Source organism: Alternaria arborescens (genome assembly GCF_004154835.1).
Source record: "Alternaria arborescens strain FERA 675 chromosome Unknown contig_34, whole genome shotgun sequence".
NCBI classification, from domain to species: Eukaryota; Fungi; Ascomycota; class Dothideomycetes; order Pleosporales; family Pleosporaceae; genus Alternaria; species Alternaria arborescens.
The window spans coordinates 120,815-136,395 of record NW_021167889.1 but is presented as its reverse complement, the minus strand read 5'-3'; the positions used below and the strand labels follow the sequence as shown (position 1 = coordinate 136,395).

At 52.6% G+C, this 15,581-nt stretch overlaps 6 protein-coding genes across 6 annotated transcripts; 3 read left to right on the top strand and 3 right to left on the bottom strand.

Moving 5' to 3' along the window:
- Positions 1-87: 87 nt before the first annotated feature.
- Positions 88-725, bottom strand: AA0111_g10331 (hypothetical protein; the record flags this gene model as incomplete). The annotated part of the gene is made up of 3 exons (XM_028644069.1): positions 88-212; positions 270-597; positions 723-725. 3 exons carry the CDS (start codon positions 723-725, stop codon positions 88-90), a joined length of 456 nt encoding a protein of 151 aa, XP_028502114.1.
- A 1,064-nt stretch (positions 726-1,789) lies between these two features.
- Positions 1,790-3,708, bottom strand: AA0111_g10330 (hypothetical protein; the record flags this gene model as incomplete). The annotated part of the gene is made up of 2 exons (XM_028644068.1): positions 1,790-3,397; positions 3,592-3,708. 2 exons carry the CDS (start codon positions 3,706-3,708, stop codon positions 1,790-1,792), a joined length of 1,725 nt encoding a protein of 574 aa, XP_028502113.1.
- Positions 3,709-4,905: 1,197 nt separating this feature from the next.
- Positions 4,906-6,860, bottom strand: AA0111_g10329 (hypothetical protein; the record flags this gene model as incomplete). Its single annotated transcript, XM_028644066.1, has 2 exons — positions 4,906-6,380; positions 6,431-6,860. The coding sequence occupies 2 exons, from the start codon at positions 6,858-6,860 to the stop codon at positions 4,906-4,908; spliced, it is 1,905 nt and encodes a 634-aa protein (XP_028502079.1).
- Positions 6,861-7,447: 587 nt separating this feature from the next.
- On the top strand, positions 7,448-8,866 carry AA0111_g10328 (hypothetical protein; the record flags this gene model as incomplete). Its single annotated transcript, XM_028644065.1, has 6 exons — positions 7,448-7,489; positions 7,538-7,552; positions 7,602-7,806; positions 7,856-8,166; positions 8,223-8,228; positions 8,279-8,866. 6 exons carry the CDS (start codon positions 7,448-7,450, stop codon positions 8,864-8,866), a joined length of 1,167 nt encoding a protein of 388 aa, XP_028502080.1.
- Positions 8,867-9,616: 750 nt separating this feature from the next.
- Positions 9,617-10,702, top strand: AA0111_g10327 (hypothetical protein; the record flags this gene model as incomplete). The annotated part of the gene is made up of 1 exon (XM_028644064.1): positions 9,617-10,702. The coding sequence occupies one exon, from the start codon at positions 9,617-9,619 to the stop codon at positions 10,700-10,702; it is 1,086 nt and encodes a 361-aa protein (XP_028502075.1).
- Positions 10,703-13,322: 2,620 nt separating this feature from the next.
- AA0111_g10326 (pH-response transcription factor) lies at positions 13,323-15,294 on the top strand (the record flags this gene model as incomplete). The annotated part of the gene is made up of 3 exons (XM_028644063.1): positions 13,323-13,502; positions 13,600-13,897; positions 13,988-15,294. The coding sequence occupies 3 exons, from the start codon at positions 13,323-13,325 to the stop codon at positions 15,292-15,294; spliced, it is 1,785 nt and encodes a 594-aa protein (XP_028502076.1).
- Between the last annotated feature and the right edge of the window lie 287 nt (positions 15,295-15,581).

The window sequence follows — 15,581 nt, the reverse complement described above, 5'->3', positions numbered from 1 at the left end:
GAGGTGCGACTAAACTGATGCAGCCGAGGGTTGGTTGTGCGAAAAATTTGTATGTTGATGGGCATCGCGCTCGCGGGTGAGGCACGTTTACTGCTCGGTCTGGAAGTAGTTGAGGAGGATGCTGCGCTCCTGGGACTCCTCACCCCAGTCCTTGACGACGACGCAAGAGCAGTTGACGACCTTACGGGGGTTGCCTTCGCGGTCGATCTGGCCTATTGATCTGTTAGTCATTGTTCAATTTTGAGAGTCTACCAGAGAGTGCAACGTACAGAGACCGGCCCACTCGCCGAGCTGCTTGCCATCGGGAACCTTGATAAGGGGGATCTTGTGCTCGGAGCACAGAGCAACGACGAGCTTCTTGTATGCCTCCTCCTCGCAAGCCTCGTTGAGAACGCACATGTGCGCCTCACGACGGTCAAGGGCCTTGGAGGCCTCGCGCAGACCACGGGCAAGTCCGTCGTGGATGAGAGAGAGCTTCAGGACACCCTTGAGAGCCTCGAGGACGCTCATCTGGCCCTTACCGCCGGAAGCATCGGCAGAGACCTCGACCTCGGCGGCCGCGCTGACTTGGGACTTGGTATCGTCTTCTCCGTCCGACTGGTGGCGTCGTCAGTGATGTTCTTGAGGTGCGAAGGGCGGGGTAGCAGTGCTGAGCGCTACATCGTTCTCTTTTGCCAGAGAAGATGCGACTCAACCCGGAGCAGAGACAAAGGGCCACATACCATGATTGGTGATTTCTATCTGTCGGGTGTTCCTCGAAGAGTTGGTGGTGTATGATAAAGAGAAAGCTCAAAAAGTTGTGGAATTCGCCGAGCTCAATTTCGACCGTGTGGGAAGCCCTAGTCCCGATTGGTAAGTGGTTAGCGCATTTCATGTTTTCTTTCGCTCCCGACACGCAAAACTCACTCTTCTTGCACATGCAGTAGAGGTTATACTGAATAAGCGGAAATTAATGGTATATACTTACTCCATCGCTGGTCACCTCAGAGGTCTATCAAGATGAAACTATACGAGTACCATTAGGGTAGGCTTTCACCGTGTAGAACAGCTCTAATAGGGCGCCGAATATCATGAAAATCAATGAGCCCACAGAGATCAAGGAACCATCATCGACAACAAGATACTTGGCTGTCAGCAACTTGAAACATTGTTATTATTAGACAATATCTGCGTGTGTAATACGAGCCACAAGATACATGTTGCTACACGCAGGCAGTCTAGGTTCAACGCGATCAAGATAGGCCCGTCTAGGCACAGATAACCATGTTCGTTAATTAACGGACGAGATCGTATCGGGCTGTCAGACAAAGTGAAAGTATTTGACGACTGTTATCATTGTATGTCTGCACATTCTACCGACGCAGCTTCACCGCTGCTGCTTGGACCTGCCGTAGCCATGTCTTCTCCAAACATATCTCATCCTCCTACTCTCAAGCCATTGCTAGCCTCGGACATGAGCGTCCTATCTCTGTATACGATAAACTAAGGAAATATTGGCGGTCCGCCCGATCAGATATACTCATGGATGTAAAGAATCCCAAGTCAGATGAAAGAATACAAACGCCAAACGCACAAACTGTACGGAGGGTCGAGAAAAGTAGCAAGTGAAAACACTAGAATGATCGCCGAACGCTATCAGCCCAGATTTGTAACGAGAAGAATATAGAGAGGAAAGTAGCCACCCAGCCAAAAGGCTGTGCGCCAGGAACGCCGTACAGTGAAGGAAACCTGTCTTTGAACGCAGTTGGTATGAGTAAGGAACGGAAATGGGTATATGGAATAATGAAAGCTACATGACGATGCAGCAGCAGCCCTTTTTCTCCTTGACCTCCTCCTTCGGTTCGGGCATGCGAGTCACTGCAGGCTTTGGCTCGGCGGGCGCGATGGGAGGGGCTAACTTTGGTGAAGGAGCACGCTCGTGACCTTGGGTTATCTTCGGAGTCAGACTGTAGGCACCTTGCTCGTTGACTGGAGACTTGGCAGTGTTGGTGTCAACTCTTTCAAGCGATGCAGGTGAGTCTGGCTTCACGGGACTGGGAAGGGGCCAGGTCTCAGCTTCCCGCGCCTTCTCTATAGCAATGGGGTCAAGATTGGCGAGCTGCGACAGTCGCTTGTCCGCCATGTCGTCATCGTTCAGCAGTCTAAAGTCTTTGTCGTACATGGAGCCGACCCTCCCCTCATTCTCCCATTGCTCTTGCTGCATACGCTTGGCATGCGTAGGGATGATCTGTTGATCCGGAGGCAACCGTGGGTCGGGCTTGTACATGGAAGCTATCCACGGGGCCTCACCTTCTGGTCGGTTGCTTGTAGTGGGCCTTGTTGTAGTAGACCCACCGCTGGTACGCGGACGGTTCGGAGGGGAGTTATTGGAGGTCACGCGAGACCTAGGCTTCGTCTGAGCACTAGCTTTACGTGGTCCAGAGGTAGTGTTCGGTTTGCCGGGCGTTTTGGCCTTCATAGGAGATTTTTGGGGTGACTTTGGCGGACTCCAGCTTCCGGTGGAAGTATTGCGCCTATGGCCACTACCATACGGTGGAGTCCTTTGTCGACCATCGTCTGCATCATCGAGCAACGCTTGGCTGCCTACACTACCACTTCGCACTCGTGCACCCATGGTAGCGATGGCATCACCGTTCCAGTTTCCACTACCTGCTCTAGATCTCGGCAGCGGCGCGTCACGCTCTGCCATTGAAGCAGGTACAGGTATACCACTAGTCTTAGGCAGGGGAATGCGAGATGTACTAGGCCTCACAGTGTGGTTCGTTCGCTGAGAACTTGGTTGAAATTCAGTCGTGCCGTCAGCCGGGAATGTTGGGCTCCAAGCATGGTAGCCCTCTATCGGCTCTTCATCCTCAGCTGGTATTGTGGATATGCGCTTTCGGGGCTCGGTTCGCTCTTCGCCGTTCTGTGTCCGTTCGGTCGATGCGGAGTTTGTGCGGTCTCGCGCACGTCGTGTGGCGCTTTGCGAGCGGCTGTTGGATCTGCTCGACCGGCCAACCCTGAAACCTGCCTCTTCGAGTTCTCGTGTTTCAATCTCCTTGAGCTTGTCTCTGTGTATCCAGTGATTCTCGTCATACTCGGGTTCTGTTGCACCAGACTTTGTCGTCTTCTTCTTGGGCTTTCCCTTGACGGCGACGGGACCTTTCTTGTTGTTGGTGTGGCTCTTGTAGTACTCCAACACGCTATCCTGGTCGATGTTGTTCGCAATCATGTCTCCACTCTTCTTCTTGTGCAGCTCATTCATGCGGTCGGGAGCCTGGTTGAGATCCTGCGAGTCCCACGTGGGCGAGCGTACAGGCTTGACGAAACCGTTGGCTTGCGATGTGAGGGGTTGGCGAGAACCGTGGGCGGAAGCACCGTATTCAGACATGTAGGGCTCCTGTTCATATGATTGCCTCTGGGATGGTTGTCAGCACACTATCGCTCGTAGCTTGACATGATTGCAGGCGAGTTTGTTAATCAGGATGTGAGTGGGTGAAGTTGGCGGTCAGATGCGCCATGGGGACAGGCGCAGTAGTGCACTTAGTGCGAAGGCAAAGTCGAGCCGGACCCATATGACGCAGCTTCACAGGGACTGAACTTGGTACGTACCGAATCGTTGACAGGCACAGCAAAGTCCCACGACCCTCCTGCGCCGTGGGAACTGCTAGGGGGCGTCAGTTGCTGGATCGAAGCTGGGGTTTGGCGGGATGCCGCGAAAGTCGCCATGGAAGGAGCTGCGAGGTGGCTGGGGGTCCGTCCGATGACGTGCCGCCCGAGACTACGAGGCGGTAGGGAAAGTTGGTTTGGGAGCGCGAGACCCGTCGACGTCGGCTGGACGGCGCAATGTAGGGTTTCGAGGGCGGAGAAGGAAGGGGCGATGCCGGGCAGACCACGGCCGCTGGCAGGCTGTCGTGTACAAATAGCCTCACGGTAGAAACCTCCCTATTATGGAGCACTGCAGCTATAAAAACAATGCCATGGGCGAGAAGGAGGCAAGACGTAGGTGTGGGGACGCAGGCCAGAAGTTGTGAGGGGTGGTTTGCATGCGCGTGCAAGCAACTTCCCTGCTTGGTGAAGGGTGTGGTCAACTGGTACCGGCGCGTGCTATCAGAAAGAAAGAGAAGGAGAATTACTACAACGAAAGACAAGCAGAAGTCGGCGATCCGAGACACGGCCGCACACAATGGGTCCAGCAGCCGCAATGATTCGTGAGAGAGTCGCGACGGGATGAAGGAGCCCTTTGAGAAGAGGATTTGGGAGCGTTGCTCTGATTGCCGGGGAAGATGGTGATTCGCGCTTGGCTGCAGTCTGCTCGGGCCTCGTCTAATCTGCGCCGCGACCAAAGGGGAATGGGGACTTCATGGGTCCAACTCCTTAAACCTGAACGGCTTTGCGACAGCTATGTGCAAAAAGCAAATACTACTTAGGCACATGGTTCGCAGTTCCAGACACGCGCTTCCTTTTACTGTTTGACCATCCCCCTTCCCATCGCTGACGAGCATCAAGAACACCACACGTCGGGTAAACATCGCAGGCACCCATGAACCAAGTTTGATTGTTTCCGTGTTATGCACACAGACTGCTCAGTGCACAACTGTCTGGACAAGCTTCCGTCTCCCTACGCCTTTCCCGTTCCTGACAAGATGGCCTCCGGCAACGGCCCACAGCCCGGCGTTGCGATGATCGAGCGAGTCTAGAGGCCGTCAGTAGTTTAGAGTTTGGTCCATCTTGTAGCCTCAAAGTTTCAAAGCCTCCATGCAATGTCCATGTCTTCACCTTCGCAGTTCCAAGTGGGAGGCCCAGAGTTTCGGGAGCATGCATGATCGATGTGACCCACTGCGTGTACCCAATTGCCGGGTTGGCGGCAGGTATAACGCTGTTCACCATTTCAATATCACACCGACTATGAACTTCAATTCATTATCACCAGCCAAACGTTTCGTCGTACCAAAATACGTCGTGCCCTTTCTTCACCCACACTTCAACGTTTCTCTTCAGATCATCTGTCAGCCTCTTCGGCCCGCAGCAGATTACCGCCGTTCTCATACCCTTGCTAAACACCTCATCTACCACGTTGCTAAGATCCGGCCTCCCGCTCTTGACAAGCATCCCCTTTTGCGACTTCTCCATTTGCTCTTCCATGTCCAACAGCTGCTCATTCTCCTGCATTTCGATCACCTCCCCCACGTCGTCGTCCGGGTCGATAGCGAAAACACCGGCCGCGCTCGCATCGGCTCGTGATCTCGGCCCTGAAGGTCGTGTAACATAAACTTCTACGCTGCGCGAGCCATGTAACAGTCCAGTCTCATTCGTGTCGGCTGCTGCGTCGTCTTCGTGTTCGTCATCAGATGCGGAACTCGCAGGGAATGCCCACTGTGTTTCGGCCAACTTCTGAACCGCCCAAATGCATCGGATCTGCGTACCTGCAGGCGCAGGGTCGTGTAATTCGATAATGCTCCGATAGATGGGTACGATGAACGTTGCACCAACGCCCCCTGCAACCAAAAGTACCTTGCCAAAGTCTGAAAAATCCGGTAGGCGACTTGACGCCCCATATGGTCCTTCGAGGGAAAATGGCAAGATGGGAATATCGCCGCCAGCTGTAGGCAGCATTGGCACATTACCTCCTCCTTGCGACAAAGAGCGCGCTAGCTCTCCCAGATACTTTGTGTTGCCGTTAAGCGTTCTCGCAATAAGGAGCAGTTCCTTGTCCTTCGATGGGAGAGAAGCAACGGTGAAAGGATTCGTCTTGTTTGTCATAAGCCATTGGTCGTACCATGTGGGAGTCTTCCCCCTGATATGCGGCCTGCTAAGATACACATGCTGTCCAGGCTTCCAAACAAGCGCAGTACTCTCTGCTGGTAACGGGATGCGGATCTGGACAAGATTGGTGCCAGGAAGAAGTCGGAGGGTGCCTTGGTACATGTTCAAACGCAAAGCCCGGGAAATGACATGAAATGCTTCTATCGCGAGGACCTCGTACACGTATATGCGGATATGCGATACGTGTAGGTACAGAGGCACAACGATGAAGTTCGCAATGGCGATGTGCGAGATGTAGAACACCCGGTAGTTCTTTCTTCGTACGAATCCCAGGGCGGTCGTCGAGATAGTGGAGAAGAGGATGATGCTGACAAGGCCCCAAATGACATCCCAGTCTTTGATGCGCTTTGCCAGGGAACCGGAAAGAACGAAGAAGTTCAGATAGAGGGCTGTATGTAGTAGGAAAAGTAAGAATGTGATGCGTCCCAGTATCTGATGCGAGGCCTTGATTTGCTCATGGGAGAGTCGCGTCAAATACTGTACGGGGCTGTAGGGCGCTCGCACCGCAAGTAGGTAATGGATCGGTAACTGTGATGCGCCAACTTGTCCGAAACGTTTTGTGAGATGGAGATAGTCTGTGTACGGTCAGTCTAATTCACAATGGGTAAATATTCAGAATCCATACCATTGCGAGTATGAGCAATGCAAAGGTACCCCAGCCATACGGTCCAGATACTTGCACCAATCCATTCTCCTCTTGTACCCCAACCCCACCCTCCAACCACATCCTTTTTCATCCACCATGTCACCCTGTTACAGCCACTCTGGATACTTCGCAGCCATCCTAATCTATCCTTTGGCTGTTTGGTGAACGATGGCGATTTGGGCTGATCATACCTCAAACTAGTCCTCATCACCCAAGACAAGGCGAAGCCAATCTGGAAAAGCGCAAATATTACCAAGACCGACCACTGTGCGATAAACCCATACCACTCCAGATACTCCCGGCGTTGATGTTTCTGCTCGTCATTCAGGCTTTCAAAGTAATACCCAAGTGCCCAGTATCGATCTGTCTTCACCTCGTGGTGTCCCTTGTGACGCCGAAGGAGATCCATCTCGAAGTTCGCTCAACGCAACCAACGTTGCGTATCGCACATGCGAACAGCTCTGGATCAGCCCGGCTTTACGGCGGATAGGTCCTCGACTGGAGAACCTACAGAGATGGCTTGCGGCCTCGAAGTGTACGCCTAACAACCGGCGCGTCGCGACTAAAATGAATGAAGCCAGGTGTAGGACAGCGATGTGGAGCAGTAGCGTTGTGTACGTGTGCTTGTCACGAATCCGTGTCTAGCATTACCTAGGCTCGGACTTGGATGCAGGGCTGACGGTGCCGGAGAAACCAGCCAATCGAAATTTGCTCGAAGCACCCGGATGAGCGAGCTCCTTCTTCCTCTCACCGCTATGTTTCGGAGCAGGCCAGTGGTGTCCTCTAAGGCCTTTGGGTGAGAGCCGAGCATCAATAGAAGGGACGTCGATAAAGACCCGCGTTCCTGGTTCTCCAGCCAGTAGGGGTGCGGCACCCCGTGGACCCCACCAAGCATCCCGCTTACGACCCTGCATGTGCATACGGTGCATGTGGTACGTATCTGCCGTCGAAGCTGCACGTAGAATAAACACGGTTCCCGGAGCCATATAATATACTATGAGCGCTCCTTCTTCCAAGACTCCAATTTGGCTCGACTGCGTGTGTATTTGCTTGTGCCTTCTTCATGTGCAATGCTGACCAAGTAAGGATACCGGGCATGATGTGAGTCTCAGATAAGCTCTCCCCGACACGCTGCTCATCGTGACTCCAGGATGCATATGCCCTCCTGCTCTGCGCGCACGATCCAAAAGTCGAGCTGCTCGGCGTAAGCACTGTCCACGGCAATGCTGCGCTCGAGCAGACCACGTACAACACAAGGGCAATCTTGGAGGCAGTTGGAAAGCGCCATGTGAAGGTCTATACTGGCGCTTCGAAGCCTCTCGTACGCGATGCTGTACATGCTGCCGACATCCATGGTACAGGCGCCTCCCCGAACAACTGATGGTTATCCGCTAATTGTCGCAGGCGAGTCCGGCTTGGATGGTGTCACCTTGCTACCGAGTCCCGTCGAACCAGCAGCGACCGACGTCGACCACCTCGAAGCCATGTACCGAGCGCTCATGGCTACACCACCAAACACCGCTTGGTTGGTCTCCACGGGCACATTGACCAACATCGGCATGCTATTTCAAAAGTACACCCATCTAGCGGCTCATCTCAAAGGTCTCAGTATAATGGGTGGTGCGGTGGGTGGAGGTTTTACGGATGCGCCAATGGGTACGGTTGAGGGAGAGGGCGAAAGATTTGGCAACTGGACGCCATATGCTGAGTTCAACGTATGCTACAATCTTCATATCTAGCGCCAATAGACAAGGCTGACCTACTCCAACAGATCTACGTAAGAAAACCGATTGCTCCAAAACACGGGGGGAACGCTGACATGTCTAGTGTGATCCTGAAGCATCTCACTTCATCTTCTCGCACCCTGTTCTTAAGCCCAAGACGACACTTGTACCTCTTGATCTGACGCATCAAGTTCTCGGTACGAAGAAAGTTCGCCAGACACAGCTATACGGAGATGCGATATGGAACTCGCCAGGCTCGAAGAGTGACCACACACCTTCGGCTGTGCGGGCCTTGTTCACTCAAATCATGTCTTTCTTCGCAGGGACATACGCTGAGGTTTTCTCTATAACAGAAGGGCCACCGTTACATGATCCGCTCGCTGTCGCCGCTGCTTATAATCCCGAAATATTCGATGACAGGGGCGGCGAACGCTTCCAAGTTGATGTAGTCACCGAAGGCCTTCATTCGTCGGACAAGTCGAAAGTTGGTGAGCTTGGTAGAACAAAGGTTACCAAGCTTCCAATCGGTGAAGGTGGCTGTCGCATACCCAGAAGCGTTAACCTTGATGCATTCTGGGGCAGCATCGAAAGTGCGCTCAAGTGTGCAGATGCAGTCAGTCCAATGCCCAAGGTTTCTATCCAAGAGCTGGAAGAAGCTGGTGTCTTCAACGGTATCGAAAAATTACAATGAAGGTGTCACTGGAGCGGAGCATGATAGATACAACGATAGAAGGGATAGAGTAATACAAACTCTTCAACAAAAGGAGTGCTGAGCACAGCCCAGCTTCAAAGGAGGGTGGTAGCCGTAACTGATGAACCTCGATTTAGCCTATTTCCGTCCAGCCGCATACCTTGCGACGCCGAAGCTGTTAGCGAATGACCACAATATGTGCCTTGGCCTGGAAGAAAGCAACTGCCTTAAACAACAGACTCGAGAGTACTACTCTGTGGTCCCACCAATTAGCGTTTGTTGGCTAAGGTATTCGAGCCCAGGCTGCTGTGTTAGGATACCCACTTTGATAGCATGTAAACACCTCTCTCTGCAATCGTCTTGTTTCCAGATGAACATTATAAAGCTTTACATATTGTTGCACGGGATTCATATCATGAATGTCCTTCAGAGCTCATGGTATACCTAGCTCTAAATTATATCATATTGCAGTACGGGTTTGATCTCGAGGTCTTACGCCATGCTCTTCAAATCGGGGTTGGCTATCACAACAACAGTAGATGCTAAGCATTTTACCGACACTTTCACCGTCATCAACGATAGGGAGACTATATTTTATCATACCTTTGTAAGACCAGACTGTATATTGGGTTACGCTGTACTTCCGGTGGCGGGTAATCGACAAACAGGGTTGATAGGAATTCGGATATCGTACAACAAGTGCCACGTCTGAGACTTCTTCCTTTCTTCGGTCACCTCGAGGACTTCAGAATGAAGCTTTTTGTCATTTGCTCTGTCTTCCCGCTTGTACTTGCTTCTCCAACACCTGCCCCCATACATCCACGCTCCAGCTTTGTCTCTCACCTGAACTCAGCTCCAGGTCTCAGCGATCTCGCAAAGAAAGCTGGGCTCAAGTACTTTGGTACGGCTGTTGACAACGTAGTCCTCGACAACGATGGATACACTTCCATAGCCTTCAAGCGCTCCGAGTTCAACCAAGTAACCGCCTCCAACGGCCAGAAATGGGTACACACAGAGCCGCAACGCGACTTTTTCAACTACACTTTGGGAGACCAAATCGTCGACGCCAGCAAAGAGGCCGATCAGATCCGCCGCTGTCACACATTTCTCTGGCACAATCAACTCCCCACCTGGCTCACAACAGGTACCTGGACCAAAGCCAGTCTGCTTACGGTCCTAGAAAACCACATCAAAAACCTCGCAGAGTATTACTGGGACGATTGTTACGCATGGGACGTAGTAAACGAAGCTTTCAACGACGACGGCACACTGCGAAAGACAATCTGGTTGGATGCCATCGGTCCAGAATACATTGAACATGCATTCCGTCTAGCAAGACAATATGCAAGTCCAGGCACCAAACTGTACTATAATGACTACGGAATTGAGAGGGTGAACAACAAGAGTTTGGCTATTGCGCGTATGATCAGAGAGTACCAAGGCGTCGGTGTGCCCATTGATGGTGTGGGGCTACAAGCACATTTTACAGTGGGCAGAGCACCGTTGTATACCGATATTCGTGCTTCGCAGCAGCTCTTTTCTAGCCTGGATCTGGAAACAGCGTTGACTGAACTTGATGTTCGAATGACACTGCCAGACAATGCAAACAAGACAGCTGCCCAGGCTACCATCTATGCTGACTCGGTTCGCGCATGTGCGGATGAGGAAAGTTGCGTTGGAGTCACAGTCTGGGACTTTTGGGACACGGTTAGCTGGGTGCCTGAGACCTTTATAGGGGAGGGCAATGCCTGTCTCTGGAATCAGAACCTGCAGAGAAAGCCAGCATATTATGCTGTTGCTGATGTGTTGAGAAAGGCGGGTGAGAAGAGAGGATAGGCTGAGATTGGGGGACAGGAAACAGGCCAAGCTCTAGGCCTGGAAGGTTGTTTGTTGGTGGGTATGTCACTTCCGATGACGTTTTGTTATAGCAATGAAAAGCTGTAGACGTGTTTAAGCCTCCGTTGCGAATCTTATTCTGCGTGTTATCTAGTATGCTTGTGTTTGGGCAACGCCAGCGGGGTGGCGCATGCCACATAGAGTCTCGGTCAGTGTGCTTTCAGGGAGGTCTTGCATGTCATACTCTCTAACGTGTCAATGGTATGTTTTCTGTTCTAGACTGGACGATGGGGAGCATCACGTATTTGCACGATGATACCGCCAGCCATACACATGCGACAAAGCTTAAATCTACAGAGTTTGAGCTGATCCTAACCAGCCGTTTGGGCATCGATCTCTGGCAGGACCTAGTAGATGATCCTGTGTTTCGACCAAGGGCCGCCCCCATGCGGATGTCGTTTAGATTTATGCTGACAGCAAGACGGCGCTCAAAACCCTACGACGGGTTCCGCAACGGGTTGGTCAATAAAGAGTTGATGTGACGATGTTCTGCGGAGAAAGTACATGTTGTTGCTTGGCGGCTCAAAATCAAGAATTCCGCTCTGCCGTACTCTTGGTGTTCGTGCGGGACGAGGAAGCGGATGCATCGGCAGACAGGAACAGAGCGTGATGGGCACTAAGACCTGCCCCAATCTTCCAAGCCGCTCCGCTGATCTTGGACGACGGAGTAGTGGCAAGGCGTCCGTCATGGTGCAGATAGGAGGTATATGTGGCGGTGCTGTGGCTCGTTTGTTCGTCCACTACGCTTGCGCGTTGGCTGCCCGAGTGGGTGCTACAGGTGGCTGGTTGCATGCATTGTATGTACACGCGTCTTTTGCTCGGTAGATATAGCAGAGAGATCGAAACTAAGTCATTTGAGGTCGCGATGTGTTCATGATCAGGTACCCTAATTCATTAAAAACGAAGAAGGCCCGTCGCAAATGTGTCCCTGAAGATAACAAGGTACGCGGGGAGACAGCTTCTTTGCTAGAAATTCATCATGGAATTGTGACACTTATGCTTTGGTTCAGAGTGCGCCTTGCTTGTCGAGTGCAGCGATGTTGGACACAAGAAGTGCCGATTTTGGGGTGCTGAGACATAATCTAAGCCATATCCACGTTCGGGCGGTAGCTCTCGCTGCCCCTGAAGTATGGAGATCGTACTTCGGCCACGTTTAAAAAAGAAATCTGTCGGGCCTCTAGTAGAGAGTAAATAGCGCAACGCTGATATAGTTGGCCGTCAGGAACCCGTACAACTTACCATTTGCAAGACTATACTTGCGGCAAATGACATTGTTCCGTACGGCCATACCTCCTGCCTCGTAAGCGTGCATAGCCTCAATGTAATAATCGCTCAATTCTTGGCCTACATTGCTGGGCACTTGGCGAAAAGCCAAGAGTGGAAACGTGGATGCGTGGACATCCCGCTCAAAGTTGGCGATCGTTTGAGATTTCGAAACCCCGAGCTGTTCATAGGATCTTGTCGAGGGGCTGAGTGTCCTAGGTGTGTACCAAATACTTGAGGAGTTGTAAGACTAAGGTCGATCGTGACAGAATCCATCCTTGTACGGACGCAGCGTGATCGCGATAGTAAAAAACATTGTTATTGAACCATCTCTCAAGCGTCGAGAGCATGTTGACTGGTGTTGAGAGCGCATACATTTCCTGGAGTACCATTAAAGTACTCGCCAGGATAAGGGATGCTGGACAAGCATCGATGTCCCACTGGCGCAAAATGCGAATGCGACGAGCCATTAGTCCGAGACGGGAAATTAAGAGGCCATGCGATGCGCAACTCGGTGTCTCTTTGTTCCAAGGTATATACTCTGTAGCATAACCAGCCCGCGAGCCACAGCCGTCCAGTGGCGACGATGCGATGGCGTGACAAGAGTGTGGGAACGCAGCAAAAACTGGAGCAGATTGGATGCCAATACTTCCCGCTGTTGCTGATGAGCCAAGGGCACCAAGAGTTCCGCATTTTGATTGCTGTTTCGGTTGTGTCGCTTCAGTGTGAGGGGTCGAGGGTGTGGCAACGTATCCCATCTACCCACCGCACACAACAACGCCCATGACCCTCCTCGTCCGTAGCGCCTCTCGATACGCGCACCAAGTGCCCCGCGAAAACAGGGAGCGGTTACTTGATTGTGGTTCGCATGTGGTCATCTGCGACTGACGGATGTCGGCGAAGCAATCGCGTCTGGCCAAGATGAGGGCCAAGGCGCCAGTGAGTAAGAGAGTGGGGCAGCTGGGATGACAAGGCCGAATCACATTGAGGCTTTGCCCACCATCCTCGGACCTTTCCAAGCTCGGCTTAGCAGGGCTGTGCCTCGTTCTTCGACCGCGCCAGTTTCTCTTTCTCTGGGCGAATCTTCGCCCGCTCCGTTCCGCTGGTAAAAGCTGCCAACTGCCCGCGAAAACCTCTGGGCGTTCTCTCCTCTGACTTTGCTCCACGACCCCAGGCTGCTCTTTCCACCCGCGGCTTAACTTTGCGATATCTGTCATCACGTTGAGCTGTTCTGACTCTTTTGCACACCACCAACCTTCATCATCATTGGCAACTAACATTCGACTTCGCCAAGACGATGAGCGAAGTCCAGAGTACAGTGCCCGCAGCGGCTACAACTCCTCAACAACAACCCCAAGGCACTCCCATCCAGCAGAATGCCCCAACGCCCGCCTCAGTTGCTGGTGGCTCAGGCGACCAGCTTGTTTGTCAATGGCAAAACTGTGGTGACCGTCTGCCCTCTGCCGAGCAGCTATATGTAAGTTGACCGCCAAGTATTTCTAGCGACTGCATATCGCGCCGCGACGCGTTCGATCTTGTCGCTTTGTCGTCCTAGTCCGCTGACTCGATTGCAGGATCACGTTTGTGAGCGCCATGTTGGTCGCAAGAGCACCAACAACCTGAATTTGACCTGCCAGTGGGGCAACTGCCGCACCACCACGGTCAAACGCGATCACATCACTTCTCACATTCGCGTACACGTCCCGTTGAAGCCGCATAAGTGCGATTTCTGCGGTAAGGCGTTCAAGCGCCCTCAGGATCTCAAGAAGCACGTAAAGACGCACGCCGACGATTCCGTATTGCTCCGTTCTCCAGAGCCCAACCGAGGCGGTCCCCATGGCGCCCAAGGCTACCCGGGCCAGAACGGCAAACGTAAGTACTCCTCACATGACTTCGTCGATCTCAACATCGGCTCTCACGTCTGCCCTTCACTCTCTTTCAATATCTAACAGACTACTGCAGTGGTCGCTGACTTGCAGGCACTTGCCGCTACAGCAAGTGGATACCAGTATCCCGATAGTGCCCTTGGCCCCAACGGAGGTTACGGCCAGCAACACCCAGGTGGTGCTCCAGCTGGTTTCTATGGAGGCCCACCCCAAAACTCTGCTTACGGTCCAGTCTACTATGCTGTCAACCAATCTCAACAGCTCAACAACGACTACGAGATCAGGAAGCGTGCTGCATACGATGCGCTAAATGAGTTCTTCGGAGACGCCAAGCGTCGCGCAATCGACCCTACCACCTACTATGATGTCGGTCAACGACTCATGGGTCTCCAGGGTGTGCAGCTTCCAGTACTTGGAGGTGGCGGAGGCGGCTACCAAGGCGCCGGTATGTCTGAGTATGGCCACGGAGGCTCAATGGTTGCTCAAGCGCAGCACCCGCCCATGCACCACCCCTACTCCTTGCCGCTTCCTAATCTGAGGACCAAGAGCGATCTCCTAAACATCGACCAATTCTTGGAGCAATTGCAAAGCACCGTCTATGAGAACCCCAACCACGCTGCAGCCGCTGGGGTGGCTCATCCTAGCCATTACGTTCACACTGGCGCTGGCTACCGCTCCAGTAACTCACCGCCTGGCCTATCTTCTAGCCACTCCCAGTCATCTCACGCTACTGCTATTGGGTCAACCAGTGCCGAAACCCCGGCTCTGACTCCTGCATCGAGCGTGCTATCGTACGGATCTCAGCACTCCCCCGGCGCGCAACACTCCTCAAACAACGGTGTATCCCCCACGTCAAGGACTTCAATTGGTAGCATGTACCCTACTCTTCCATCTGTCAGCGCCATGTCGGATATGTCAGCTGCAGCTCCATCATCTGGGCTTGCACCTGCGTTTGACACTGATGGCCGTCGACGATTCTCCGGGAACCTTCTGCAGAAGGCTGCCCCAGATCGATCAGAGAATGACATGGATACTTCGAGCGATGGTGCTTCACCCAAAGACCGCCGGGATTCCGAGCAAAATAGTCTCCACCACGACGTTAACCAGCTGGCTATTCACTCGCCTAAGGTTGACCCTGCTCTTCGCTCTCCAAGCGTTGCTTCATCAACCCCCACAGAGCAAGGTGACTCATCTCAGCAATCGTGGGTTGAGAACATCCGGGTCATTGAAAGACTCAGGGCATACCTCAAGGACAGGCTGGATTCCCACGACTTCTCTGACGATGAGGAAGACGTCAAGCACGTGCATGAGCGCCGCATGAGCGATGATGATGCGCACAACCTTTACCCAGTATTGCGTGCTGTACAAGAGGGTCGAGAGTAGTGCCCATGCCGTTTGTGGATTCGTGAGGTTTCGTGGAGTTTAGCTCGGTGGGATGGTGTTCAGGCGTTCGCCAAATCTGGTGGCATTATCCGGGCTGACGGTCAATGGTTGTTTTGTCGAGATAGCGATGTCTTCCTTCTGTTTGTTTCATGGCCACTACCAGGGATTAGGCCTTCCTGTAGCATGTTTAGCTTCACACTTGTTAGTCACAATGTGCGAATATTACGATTTTTTAGCTCTTCAGCTTTTCAACTTGATGCTCTACACGTTACACGTTGCAATAAATA